Source organism: Channa argus, chromosome 8 (assembly GCF_033026475.1).
Source record: "Channa argus isolate prfri chromosome 8, Channa argus male v1.0, whole genome shotgun sequence".
NCBI lineage: Eukaryota > Metazoa > Chordata > Actinopteri > Anabantiformes > Channidae > Channa > Channa argus.
The window spans coordinates 25,296,877-25,311,573 of NC_090204.1; the positions used below are offsets into that span (position 1 = coordinate 25,296,877).

Below are 14,697 nucleotides of genomic sequence, written 5' to 3' on the forward strand. Positions count from 1 at the left end.
CAGATATTTAATCGAGAACATGAACTTTATTCTGTGCTCTGTTTTTCTTCCTGTTTTGTTAAAGCAGTGGTTCCAGAAGTGTTTTTTTATACTTAGATATTATTCTTACTGATTGATTGTTGCCACAGCAGCAAAGCAAAAGCCACATGAAATAAACAGAATAAATGAAGTGAAATTATCTTACATTTCCCAAATTTAAAGAAGGCAGACAAGTGTTGTAATGTCTCAGCTTTTTCTCAATGTTCCCTCCAGCTCTGTACCTGGTGCATTTCAGGATTCTCTCCTGACAGACAGGTGTAAACGGTGAATTTGTGGTTACACACTCCGTTCAGAGAAAGAATGAAAAGCGGATGAAGGTGAACATGACACTACTTTGTGTGAGCCACATTTCTCCAGTCATTTCTATCCATGTTCAATACTTTATTCACCTTTGTCATTGAATCGTGCCTCATCATCATCTTATGTGAGAGTAGACGGGAAAGCTGCACTTGTGCTCTGTCTTAGTGATCTGAGCAAATCAAGTCATGAGTTCAATAACAGAGAAACTTATTTTGTATTCAGCACCTGGACTTCAGGTCCCTCACCATGACACCATAGCTCACCTGTCTGTGTTGGTCAGGCTGCTGCTGCTGACGACAGGATTTTTATAACAAAATTATGCCCAAAAATAATGACACATATGTGGGTTATTAACTGCTTTTCTTCTGATATGGGAGAGTTATCTCATTCATTTTGAGTGTTTATTTTCAGTCAAGGTGTTTCCGATACTTTGAGTCTTCTGTAAAACAACCTGAGGTCTTCACACTAGGAAAGTAACAGCATCAAACTAAATTTATACAAATTCACATCACGTTGGACATTGGTTTGAAACTGTCTCACCATTAACTGTACTAAACGGGACATCACAAACTGCACTAAGGTTACAGCCCTGCAGTCAGTCCAGATTAGTTGCCAGATTAGAGTCAAGCATCCCCCCATCTCTCAGTCATGTTGTGTGATTTCTTCTGTCCCCAGTGGTTAAAAACATCAGTTCATGTGTCTCTGGCTACAACTACTGTCCCTGTGTGGGTGCAGATCCTGTCCTTTTGGACTCTGGCCTGCACTGCGGTTAGCCTGGGTAATCTTCTGCTCATCAGTGTGACAACTGTTGTGGTTACAAAGGCCACTTTGACGTTCCTGGAAATGGTCATGTAGACAGCAGTCAGGCCAGATCCGTGTGTTTGGAGGTTTTCATCTCTTCAGAAGAACAGTTCACACACACACAGACACACACACACACACAAACACCAACACAAAAACATACAGCAGACAACTGAGCAGTCGCTCTTAACCTGTGCTTGAGGCTTCAGTTCCAGCTGTTTTATGCCATTGTTAATCTGCTCCAGCCATGTAATTTACCCACACTGATCACTGGGGAAGAAATGCAAACAACAGGTTAACACACACACACATACACACACACACACACACACTCGTTCACATGCTCAAATGAAGGCAAACACACATGGCCATTACGTTGAACCAGCAGCACTCACGCCTGCACATGAGCATAATGCGGGTGGAGAACAGTCACAACAATGTTGTTTTCATCCACGGGTGGTTCTACTTTGTCCTCTCTGCACACTCACAGCACCTTCCCTGCTTTCTATTGCTCCATCTCCATGTCCTCCTGTCCCTGTCTCTTCTCCGTTATCTTGTCCCTCTCCTTCCAGCTCCCAGCGTTGATTTCAGGTTCTACTTGCAGGTTGCAGTTTGTCCAGTATGTCCCCATCCCCCTTCTGCACAAAAGTCCCTCCACAGCCCGCCCCCATGTTTACATTGCCCTCTCCATATTTGGTAAGCTCAAGGTCCTTGTGCTTTGTGTTTTTCTTTTCCTTGAAAGTTCATTATGTTTGCTGCACAACCTCCGCCACCTGAGCATAGTGAATGATCCACCCTTCAGTTTCCTTCTAACACTTCCCTCTGTACATAAAAGTGCATGAGTGCACACTCTCTCCACAGCCTTACCTGCCTGTGTCAGCTGGGACAGGACGCAGGGGGAGGAGAGAAAAGGGAGAAGGGAGGAGAGGAGGGAGGGAGGCAAAGCGAGGGCTACTCTCGTGGTGGTAATGAAGGCGGGGATTCACAGTGCAGGGACGGAGCAGGCGAGAGAGGAGTGACATGACAGAGGGGAAAGAGAGAGTAGGAGGCGGTGGGGAGGATGTGGGGGGGCTGTTTGCACCTTAGGAGAAAGAATGTTCTTTGCTTGTCTTCCTGTGGCAGCCTGAGACACAGAGAGGACGGCAGCACAGGAGGAAACACAGAAAGACTTCTACGGAGCTGGTCTGGACCTTTTTAGTCTCCCCTCTACTTTCTCCTCATCTTTTTCATTCTGTCCTCGTCGTTGCCCCCCGCTTCCCTTCCTGCTTGTCATCCGTTTCTGTTTTCTTCGTCCTCTCACTGAAAACTAAAGCTTCAGCTCACGTTTACATCCTGTTTCTAGTCTGCAGTGGCAACAGTGACAGACAGTACGGGGAAAGTTACACAGTGTGTTTACCAGTTTGTGCATCTTTCATTGTCTGAGACCAATTAGACCAGCTGTGAGCTTTTACCATGCGTGTCTGGTATTTGAGATTTATTGCCTCTCTGGACTTCAGAGCTTGTGCTCATGTTGCGCTGGTATGTGCTGTATTTATTGTTGCACTCACTGTACAAGATAGTCTTATGTGAAGAGACGTCATCTGACAAAAACTTGTTCTTTTCGTTACAACCTTTGTGTTTTTTTAAGAGAATATTTTCATGATGAATACTTAGTAGTTTTAATTTCCTAAAGCCTGAGGTGACAGATTCAAGTTCAGTTTTTGTCCAAGTGTCAAATTAAACTCGCAGAAAGTAAATACTCATTTTTAAGGGAACAGAAAAACAGGAATGTTTGAAATATTTGGTGTAACAAATGTGTGGTTGTATTTTACGTGCAGTCACTCTACCTGACCTCAGGTGGACATCTGTGACTGATGCTTTCTTTGCATGAGACATTTATGCATCTACCAGTGCTACACAAAGAGCCTCTGTCTAGTTGTGTGTGTGTGTGTGTGTGTCACAGTGAATCAGGTCGTGCTGCAGATATGGTTTCATGTGCACCAACAATATGTTCAGTTCAGGATGACATATCCTGTTTTAGTACAACTTACACCTTCTTTCTGATTCATTCACTGAAGTCTGTCTCTACGCTGTGACCCTGTGCAGCTGCACAGATGATGAATTGAGATACACTGACCTGATAAAGAAACATGTAAGATTTTGAAGATTAATATTACTGTGGGGTTTTCCCCTCAGGACACACACAGGCTGCCCCACAGCTGCTGGCTGCTGACAATTCTCTATGTTTTTTTGGGGGAATGGTTGAGTTTTTATTCAAGCTGAAATGAGTCAAATAACAATGATCACTGGTCATTGATAGTGATTAATCCTTTAGTTTACAGTTTTCTTCCATTTTGTAGAGCAAATAAAATCAAACCTTAAATATTAGTTGAATATTAGATGAAACAGAGCTTCAGTGTTTGCCCTGGGCTTTGCCTCTCAGCACACAGACATAAGCTGCTGAATGTTGCAGCTGGAGAAAAACTGTTTAAATAGTTAGAGGTTTTTCTTTTTTCTTTTTGTATTTTGTAAATGAAATGACTCCTCTTTGATGACGAAATCATGCTGCGTTTTGAATTTTATTCATTTACAATGTTTAATTACAAAATGATGTTAGAATTGAATGAAAAACCTCTTTTATTGCTACAATGTATTTTGTTCTTTGCAATTATTCCACCACCCTGGGGGGGTGAGAGCGACCATAGAGGGTCCAGATAATTTGTGCACCTACTTTCACTCTTCTGTCAACATGCAAACCTTTTACTGACCACAGTGACTCTGTCCTCACAGCTCCAGCTCATGTTCTGGACCCTGGGAACGAAAGTTTCTGCACCAGAGTGAGGAAGAAGAGCAGCGAGGAAGGATCTTATTGTGACCGAGCTCCGTCTGCCAGCAGTGATTCAGGCCTGTCTGTCGCCTCGCAGGGCCTCTCTGCAGCCAGGCAGAGGACAAGGGCTGCACAGGACAACTGTAGTGAGGCAGGGAGGCTGCTCTCTGGGGTGGATTTTGAGATTATTCAGCCTCTTCTGGACGTCATGACAGAGCTTGCTACGTGCAGTGGAGGGGTTGGGGTGAGACCTGGAGATGAGTCTGGATTGGGACACACTCTAAATGGAGAGGCATCGTTCAGCGAGAGGGAGACCGACATACTGGATGATGAGGATGATGTGGCTCCTCTGGCTTTAGAAATGCAGAGCTCAAATAGCATCGGCTCTCTATCCTCTGAGAATTTGCCGGACACTCAGAGATCCGCCCAAACTGAGTACTCCACACACTCCTGGGTACAGCAGCAGCGGATGGTGGATGACACCACTTATACCTACGCTGCAGTGGATGGGGAGCAGGGGCCCAAAAGGTTGAGAAAAGAGCGGCCGCCACCTCTGGTTGCTCCTGATACCCCACTACGAGGACTGAGCAGCAGGGAAGCAGTGCAGAGAGGGCTGATTGGCGAGGACGGAACAAACAGTGCCACAAAAAACCCTACACACACTTCATCCTGCCAACAAGACGAACTGACATCACTAACCACGGACATTGATGAATCCATAGAGCAGCTGAACCAGTTGATCTTGGATTTGGACCCCACCTTTGTTCCTGTTCCTACGCGCTGTGCCCCCCTGTCCAGGTCTGCCTCCCTCCACACCAATGGCCTCAGCCACAAGGGCAACCCACATCTGTCAGGTAAGACTAATAGGACTCATAAGAAAATAAATAGTGTGAAAAGGTCCAATACCACAGACTAATTTGTCGGGTTTAAAGTAGAAAACATAAACAGGACGTCTGTAAAGGCAGAATTTAACTTGATTAAATGCAAAACAAATGAAATTCCCATTTGCCTCAGCTGTATTTTAGGTTCAGCACTAATTATCAGATGAAACTAAGACAGTGAACGTGACAAACGTGTTAACATTTAAAGTTTAAATCACTGCAGGGCCTGGGACACTCCCACAGATCTTCTAGCATAGCTGTAGCACACAAACCTGCACAGTACCTTTACATAACAGTCCTCTTACTGAGACACACAAAAGTCCACTGCCAGTAGTTAATGGCGCACTAAGAAAAATACACCTGTGCCAACAAGCTGGCAGCGCATGAAGCTTGTAGTCTGGCTCCCAGAGAACCATTTAAAGGCCAGACTGAAGGACTGAAGCAGTAGCCACTGGTGGAAATATCCACCTGAGAGCCGGGAATACGTCTCCCTTTGTCCCAGATGGTGTGTTTGCAAGTGTGCATGGTATTTGCTGAGAGGGTGGAAACGTTGTATTAAACAGGTAGTGGACATTCGTGCTGTGTTAAATCAAGACCTCTGCTCTCCACACATGCATGAGTTTAAATCATTGGTCTTATTTTGAAAGGAAATACTCTGACCACATGACAGCAAAGTCATGTTAAAACATTAAAATAAAATGCACTGACATATTACAGAAGACTCATTACTGAGAAGGATCCGGGTAAAGATTAAGTGATCAATGATGGGAAAGCGGGGACAGAACACAGAGTTATAGTAGACATACTGTAGATTCTGATTAAACAATAACACATTAGTTACTCTTTTACTTAATGCTTTGCTTCCTGTGAGCCAATTCCTGGCTTTCAAGGTGAAACACTCATTCATTTAATGGCGAGACATTTTTATAATCCGTATTCTATTTACATTTCAGTAATGAATTAGAAATCTTGTCTCTCTTTTGCTGCTCTCTCAGGGTTTGTGGCCATTTTAATCTCAGGTAAAACACCTGGCAGTCTATGGTCACTTACTGTAGGCTGCCTCACATAAGAACAATGTGCTTTATGTTGTTTAGCTTCTAACATCATGCAGACTGAAGCAGGGAAAGAGAAGATTATCCCTACAGTGGTACCTATTAGGTGGTGGATCTGTTCTTAAAGGTGATGTGTTGGAAGCAGAAACAGGCCAAATTGTGACAGCCAGGTGAGAGGGAGTCAGAATTTGGTTCTGGTTGGGTCAATGTCAGACACCTTATGTGAAGACCAGCGTGCAGTTTGAACTGCTGTGAGTGGATTATTTATTATGTAAACACCAAATTGTGGTAGAGAAAAGGAATAAAAAGGCATTTTCATTTCTAACACACTGTCCACTGTATGATTGACCAATTACTGTTAAGTAATTTACGGCCTTTATTCAAATAAACTTTATGCAAAATAACACATATACACCTACACCTGCTTTGTAAATCAATAAAGTTTTAGAAAGCACTGGCACATCTTGGTAACTAACCACACACAGATAAGTACAAAATCTGACCCAACCTTAATTCGATTTCCACAGCCAGTACTACTTGAGACAAGGGGGTCGGAGCATGTCCAACATGCCTGCTGCAGTGTTCCCAGTATTAGATGGTCAGTACCAAAATTGGTCTAAAGATGGGTGAACTAGTGACAGGGTGATGGGCTCCCAAGCATCACTGATGTGGTGGGGAGAATCCTCAGGACAGCTACTGAAGCATAAACTGCTTAAAAATGTGATGTCCATGATGGACAGTAGACTGCAGCCTGCATATGGAACTAATAGCCTCCAACTGGTCAGAGAGCCAATGCATATAAACCACACGCATCAGACACGAGCTCCTGTGTGTGTGTTTGTGTGTCTTCACTTCTTCACTTCTTCGAGCATGAATCCAGCTTAAGGATTTTATTGTTGTGGCTGATCACTGTACCTGGGCATTTGTTGGCCTCACGGCTTAATTAGGTGGGCTGGTTCAGAACAGAGGCTGATGTATTATCTGTCATAAAAGATTGTAAACTCTATAACAAGTGGTAGGTTTACGACAATCTGATAGTACACAAGCTATACAAAGAGGAAACACTTTTGACATCTCAGTGAAACCAGTATGAAGGCAGAAAGGACACAGCTCTCAGGTTCATCATGTGGTGGGTTTACTGCCTCCACTATCAGGCTGAAACACACAAATTTATATTCAGCCTTAAGGCAGCAGCATCAGATCCAGACTGTGGGTCCCGCACAACACTTCGGAGAACCATAGGAAATCTTCTTCTTTTCATTTGGGCTGTTCCCTTTCAGGGGCCTCCACAGCGAATCATGTGTCTCCATCTAACTCTATCCTCTGCATCCTCTTCACTCACACCAACTAACTTCATGTCCTCCCTCACTACATCCATAAATCTCCTCTTTGGTCTTCCTCTAGACCTCCTGCCTGGCAGCTCCAACCTCAGCATCCTTCTACTGATATATTCACAGTTTCTCCTCTGAACATGTCCAAACCACCTCAATCTGGCCTCTCTGACTTTATCTCAGAAACATCTAACATGAGCTGTCCCTCTGATGTCCTCATTCCTGATCCTGTCCATCCTCGTCACTCCCAAAGAGAACCTCAACATCTTAAGCTCTGCTACCCCCAGCTCTGCGTCCTGTCTTTTCTTCAGTGCCACTGTCTCTAAGCCGAACAACATCTCTGGTCTCACCACCATCTTGAACACCTTTCCTTTGATTCTCGCTGATACTCTTTTATCAAACAACACACCTGACACTTTTCTCCACCCGTTCCAACCTGCCTGCACTCGCGTCTACACCTCTTTTCCACACTCACCGTTGCTCTGAACCATTTACCCTAAGTACTTAAAGTCCTGCACCTTCTTCACCTCTGCTCCCTGTAACCTCACCGTTCCCCCTGGGTCCCTCTCATTGACACACATGTATTCTGTCTTGCTGCGGCTAAGCTTCATTCCTCTGTTTTCAAGAGCAGACCTCCACCTCTCTAGATTTTCCTCCACCTGCTCCCTGCTCTCACTACAAATCACAATGTCATCTGCAAACATTATAGTCCAGGGAGATTCTTGTCTAACCTCATCTGTCAGTCTGTCCATCACCAGATCTAACAAGAAGGGGCTCAGAGCCGATCCTTGATGCAGACCCACCTCCACCTTGAACTCCTCTGTCACACCTACAGCACCTCACCACTGTCTTACAGCTCTCATACATGTCTTGCACCACTCTAACATACTTCTCTGCCACTCCAGATGTCCTCATACCACAGTTCCTCTCTCTGCACCCTGTCATATGCTTTTTCTAAATCTACAAAGACACAATGCAACTCCCTCTGACTTTCTCTGTACTTCTCCATCAGCATCCTTAAAGCAAATACTGCATCTGTTGTTCTCTTTCTAGGCATGAAACCATATTGGTGCTCACAAATGTTCACCTCTGCCCTTAGCCGAGCTTCCACTACTCTTTCCCACAACTTCATTGTTTGGCTCATCAGCTTTATTCCTCTGTAGTTGCCACAGCTCTTCACATCTCCCTTGTTCTTAAAAATTGGCACCAGTACACTTCTCCTCCAGTCCTCTGGCATCCTCTCACTCTCCAAGATCTTGTTAAACAAACTAGTCAGAAACTCTAAGGCCACCTCTCCTAGACACTTCCATACCTCCACAGGTGTGTCATCAGGACCAACTGCCTTTCCACTCTTCATCCTCTTCAACGCCCTGCTCACTTCACTCTTACTAATCTTCGTTACTCCACACCAGTCACCTCTTCTGCTCTTTGTTCTCTTTTCTTTTCCTCATTCAAAGTTCTCCTTCCATCTTCCCATCACACTCCTGGCACCTGTCCATACATTTCCATCCTTATCTTTAATCACACTAACCTGCTGCACATCCTTCCCATCTCTATCTCTGCCTCACCAACTTGTACAAATCCACCTCTCCCTCTTTAGTGTCCAACCTATCATACAATTCTTCATATGCTCTTTGTTTGGCCTTTGCCACCTCTAACTTCACCTTATGCTGTATCTCCCTGTACTCCAGTCTACTCTCTTCAGTCATCTCAGTGTCTCACTTCTTCTTAGCTAACCTCTTTCTCTGTATACACTCCTGAACTTCCTTGTTCCACCACCAAGTCTCTTTGTCCACTTTCCTCTTTCCCGATGATACACAGACATACCCTCCTACCTGTCTCCCTGATCACATTAGCTGTAGTTGTCAGGTCATCTGTCAATCATTCCTGCCTCTTATGGAAGGAAATGTTCACTACAGCCATTTCCATCCTCTTTGCAAAGTCTATCACCAACTGTCCTTCTGCGTTCCTGTCCTGAAGACCAAATCTACCCATCACATTCTCATCATCTCTGTCTGCACCAATCACCTCTCTCTCACCTCTGGGGATGCTCTGCATCACTTCATCTAACTCACTCCAGAATTTCTCCTTCTCTTCTAACTCACATCCTACCTGTGGGGCAAAACCACTAACAACATTGAACATCACGCCTTCAATTTCCAACTTCAGACTCATCAACCTGTCTGATACTCTTTTCACCTCTAGAACATTCCTCACAAACTCCTCTTTCAGGATGACTCCTACTCCATTTCTCTCCCTATCTGACCCATGGTAGAACAACTTGAACCCTGCTCCTAAACTGGAATGGACAGGGCCTTTCTGTGTCGAATTTGAATGTTCTCCTTGTGTTTGCCTAGGTTTTCTCTGGGTGCTCCGGTTTCTGCTAAAAACATGTGTGTTAGGGACCAGGTCAGGTTGCCCCTAACACACCACTTAGTCGCACAAGCTCAGGACTAACCCTCCATCTGATGCAGTTTTGTTGTACACCTTGTATGTATGGCAAATAAATCATTTTACTTTACTTTACTCCTTCACTTCTGCTGTCAAACTAGATTAATTCTTATCTCATTTCCAACCTGGATGGAGCATGAAGGAGGAGGCACGTATCTGCTCTGACCTTAATCTCTGATTCATTTTGATTTTGAAGACTGCAGGTCTGCCTTCCCAGCTCCAGCTGTTCCACCAAAGCTAACCTGCTTCGTGTGGGACCTTTAGACAAGTCTAGAGCTACAGTAACAGGGACAGCCTTGACAGCTCCTGGATCATGTCTGTTAAGCTCTGTTGTGCCATGGCCACGTCATGTGCCACACAGGATGACATTTAACCTCTGACCCTGAGTTTTTGTACACAGGTCAATGAGAGGTCTCAAATTCTCCTTGAAATGTGGAACTTGAGCACAGGAAATGGAGCATGTGGGTTTGCTTTAAATCAGGCCATTGAGCGTCTCGGGAGCAGGAAGTTTCCCCAGGGCATTTCAGAAGCAGTAATATCATCGTCTTTCACTCCTCAGTTAGTGTGAAATATGTGTGTTTTTCAAGAAGGATGTTTTGAGGTAGGAGTTGTATGGATGTATTGGAGGATGTATTTTTTTGTTTCTATGGTCTTCAGAGGCTTTGACAGAGTGAAATAAGGTTTGTTATTGTTATAGCTGAAATAAAGCCTGTGGTGCAAAACTGTTAAAAGGTTTTGCTGCCTGTACAACACAAAACAAACAAAGAAGAATCTCAGTAAACCTGTATTAATGTTAATAAAACCCCAAATATAACCTAATTATTAATTTGTTTAGTTTGGTCAAAAAGATCATTCTGAATGGGTAAATATCACCCAGTGTGTCTCATTCTATCATTTAAAAAAAAAAAACATCAAACATGGGCCATCAGTTCATCCTAATCAGTTCGTCCATTACTTCAAGTGGACGTTTGTGCCAGATGTGGTGAAATTCCCTCCAGCAGTTCTTGAGATATTGCAGTGATCTTGACATCTGCCAAGAGTCTCTCAGGGTGTTTCTAAAAATGGGACAGATAGACATAAGGACAAACGTACATTCAGATGACACCTAAGCATAACACCTCCGGTTACGCCTGTCACCTTCACAGAAAATATGGCAAACTTTGTGTAAACTTTGTGTATTTTCCTTGTTAGGGTCACAAGTTTTATCTTTGAACTCATGGTACAGGTAGACAAACTAGAAAGACTACTATATACTATATCCCCTCTGTCTCAATGGGCCCACGAGTCTACCATTTAAACAAATCGAAAAATGCAAGAAAAGCCAGTCTAACTAATGGCCGGATTTCATGGTGCAGAATTATATATACACAAGTTGCTAATGGCCGTGGACAGTGACAGGACAGTGGGATGTTTCTGAGAGGTTTGCAGGATGTAGTTTTTACTCTGCTACTCCTGTTTTTACTGCCTTCTTGCACGTTGCAGCTCCAAACTATTCACTTTTGTTCACTCTGTGTTATTAATAGGGAGACGTTTACACAGCTGGAGTGAACATGACATCGCCTTGTTCTGGGTCATGTGGACAAGGTCATTGCACACATTGTGAGCAAACACTAAAGGCTGCAGACAGTGAATGGATGTAGTACTAAAGACAGCACATGTAATTCGGTTACTCACAAATTTGCTTTAGCGCAAGATACAGAGAGATGACAACATTTTACAAACTATTGTGTGAATATTGTTCAATCTATCAATCACTTACAATAAGACTTGCAATTCCTGGTCAAACTTCTCCATTACAGTTGGATTTAATTAATAGAAATTAATTAATTAATTAATTAATCATAACAAGTGCCCTGCATCTCGTGTTAAAAAATTCCAGTAAGTATCTAAACGAGATGGTTTAACTTTGTACAGTGCCCTTTAGTATGTAATCTTAACATGTTTAATCAGTTTGTACATTTTTGCTCTTTCCTCCTTTTTCCTCTTTTTTTCCAGGACCAATAATGATCCACTTTAATGAGTATCCTGAAAAAAATCCCAACAAGGGTTTTATACAACTCTCCTTCTCATTTTCTTTTGTTTGTATATATTCATTAGTATTTTTATGTGTAAACAAACAAAAACTTAAAAAAGCTGTTGTTTACTACTGATGGACTATGAATTATTAAGACTAATAACAATATCTCTATTTGAGAATAAAGAAAACTGATAATACATTTTGTTTTCTAATGCAATCAGTAACAGAACTAACCATTAATTACAAGCACTTGTACATTTTTGTTAATATAAATTGAATGAGATATGCAGAGAGGTCACTGTACTCATTTATTGATCCTCTAGACTGATGCGTTAAGTTAAACTAAACCACTAAACCAACTCTGTATAATTCAGATTTTTAAAAAATAGGGAAACATCATCATTATACTCAAATTGCAGGGGAACAACTATTGGGATTGAGTGCAGCATCTGTGTAATGTGACTTAAATTAAAGCCCAGGGGATGATGATCTGTTCACAACTGATTGTTCCAACAGATGCTTTTCTGTTTTCCAGCACGACATTGCTCAGTTGCACAGGCTCTACCCCGATAATTGCGGCTACTGATAGAAGTTTTTGTCAGACACAAACATGCCAAACTAAAACAATGGCTGTCATCAACTGTTGGTGCCAAGTTGGCATCTGGACGTCCTGAAGCATCAATATTGTTTAATGTTATGGTTTTTAATAAGAGAACAGACACAGCAGTGTGTGGAGCTTTACCTTTATGGCCATCACATGACTGAGTTTGACATTTCTGATTTGAATCTGTCTGACTGGCTGTCTCTCCTTTTCTCCCCCCACCCTCACCTCTGTCTGTATCTCCCTGCTCATGATCAGGATGGAAGCAGCAGAAAAAGGACAACGATGTAACAGACTGCTCTGGTCTGCATAGTCCAGGATGGAAAGTGGGTGGGCCTCAGACTGTGTTCAGGGGCTCCCCTGTTCATAGTCCCTCCTTCTCGTCCTCTCAGGTAAACACCAGCGGGGAAAGAAGTAGATCCTTTAGATACTTATTAAAACTTATTATATTACATAATTCAATAATAAACTGATGAATTGAGTTGCTGTTTGAGGTGGAGCTACAGTTTTTAGGTTCCCAATTGTGGTTTCAGGCCCTTCCAAAGGGTACAAAGACATACCTAAGGGGGCAGCAAACAAGACAAGACAAGTAGTAATTCGAGGGAATTTATAAATACTCTAACATCCTTGGGCCTCAAACTGCTTTTACAATTAAACAATATCATAACTTGGAAGGGAAATGTCCCTTTGTCCCAGTTCATCCACACCTGAAATTTGAGGTGGTGGAAAAGGAAAGGCCACTCATGGGAACTACTGGTTTAATCTTTAACTTTTTACACTTTAGTCTTATCATGTGTGTTTTGTATGAACAATTAATCTGCAAAGTAAATAGTGGGCGCATAAGAAATAGAAAAGTTGGAGAATTGACAGAGAGAAACATACCGGTAATGTGCATGTGTCACAAACTTTAACTTAAGTGCAGTACATGTAACTTTTACAGTACTTTTACTATATTCCACAGCTCGTTAACACGGTTTCAACTTGCAGCCATTTAATACTAGTAGCTAGAGTTACCTATATCAAACTATAACTAAAAAAACTGAAACACTGGATTATGGTTGAATGCGTCCAAAAACCAGTCAAGTATGAGTTTACATGCATGTCTGACCAGCCTCATATTCTTATCAGTTCATCCATGAGTCGAAGTGGACTTGTGCCCGATGTAATGAAAAACTTCCAGATATCACGATCACAAGAATGGAACAAACACGAGGTTGCTTTGACGTTAACCTTTAACCAGCAAAATCTAATCAGTTCTTCCTTGAGACGAAACATGTAGTTTATAGGTTCATATTTTTATCATCTTGGGTTTAAGCTTTAGATTACAAGTCACAGTGTATAGCACATTTAAAAAAATACTACGCAGTATAACCTAAAGTAGTATTGCTGTACAGCGCATACTAATACATACTTCCATGTACAAGGGAACAAAATGTAAAGTGGTAAAAAAAAAGCTGGTAAATTATTTATATTGCATTTATAATTGTTTTTGCAACAAATGTATCTACTTTGTGCTAAGTAACTATCTTGCATGTGGAAGCAGATACAGGATGACCATAACCGAGCAACAAAACTGGAAATATGGAGAGGATGGCCTGTAATTGCAGTACAGCATTATTCACTCTTCTAGTTGTTTGAAAAAAATTCAGCAGACTCAAATACCTTCTTGAAAACAGAGGTGTTGCCTTATCAGCAATGTGCATTTCAGATCAGGTATTTACAGTCATAAATGCACAAAATAAATGATCCAGCCATATTTCATAACTCACCAACAGGACAACTACAGAACAAAACACTGTATCTGCCAGCTGATGTAAACACTAGAGACCGAACTGGTGGACTGCATCACAGAGAGGGAGAACATGTCTAGCATTTCTAAATTCTTGTACTAAGAGAAAACAGGAAGCCTATGAAAAGTATGACCAGTATTCATGTTGTATCTTTTTACTTTTTCAATTTAAAAACCGTGTTTAGTCTTGGGCTTGTCACTTTGGGTGGTCTTGATGAGTTTGAGCAAGATTATTCGAGGTTTGGTGACCAGGACTCCATACACGTTATTCCTTTTGCACATGCTCCTGCACAGTTTTAAAAAAACTGCTCTTGGACTCGGTTTTATGGCTGGGTGGCACTGACGGCCTGAAGGTTTACACCAAAACACAGGCTGTAGTCACACACAGATCACAAGACTGATGGGGCTGAAATGTTGACATTCCTTCCTTAATCATTTCTTCTTTTCTTCGGTTGTTTTTAAAAGCATATGCACATCTACAAAGCCAACAGTCTGGACTATTGGGGACAAGCAGAGAGCTCCAACATCGTACCACAAACTCCGTCCTTCCCAATTTCTCCACCAACTCCCTATGGTGAGAGAAAATGTCCAAATGGACACTTCTGGCTGTGTGTGTGCGTGTGTTTGCA

General features: G+C 42.5%; 1 protein-coding gene and 1 long non-coding RNA gene across 2 annotated transcripts in view; one reads left to right on the forward strand and one right to left on the reverse strand.

The window, feature by feature from the left end:
• Positions 1–14,697, forward strand: part of tns3.2 (tensin 3, tandem duplicate 2) — a 47,932-nt gene that overhangs the window by 11,694 nt on the left and 21,541 nt on the right. Inside the window, exons 13-15 of the mRNA XM_067512469.1 lie at positions 3,910–4,800; positions 12,538–12,671; positions 14,534–14,642. Of these exons, the coding sequence (XP_067368570.1) occupies positions 3,910–4,800; positions 12,538–12,671; positions 14,534–14,642 (1,134 nt within the window). The remainder of the gene's footprint in view (positions 1–3,909; positions 4,801–12,537; positions 12,672–14,533; positions 14,643–14,697) is intronic.
• LOC137131351 (uncharacterized) lies at positions 711–2,013 on the reverse strand. The gene is made up of 2 exons (XR_010914986.1): positions 1,505–2,013; positions 711–1,410 (listed from the first exon to the last, which is right to left on the reverse strand). It is a non-coding gene; the product is annotated as an uncharacterized lncRNA (long non-coding RNA).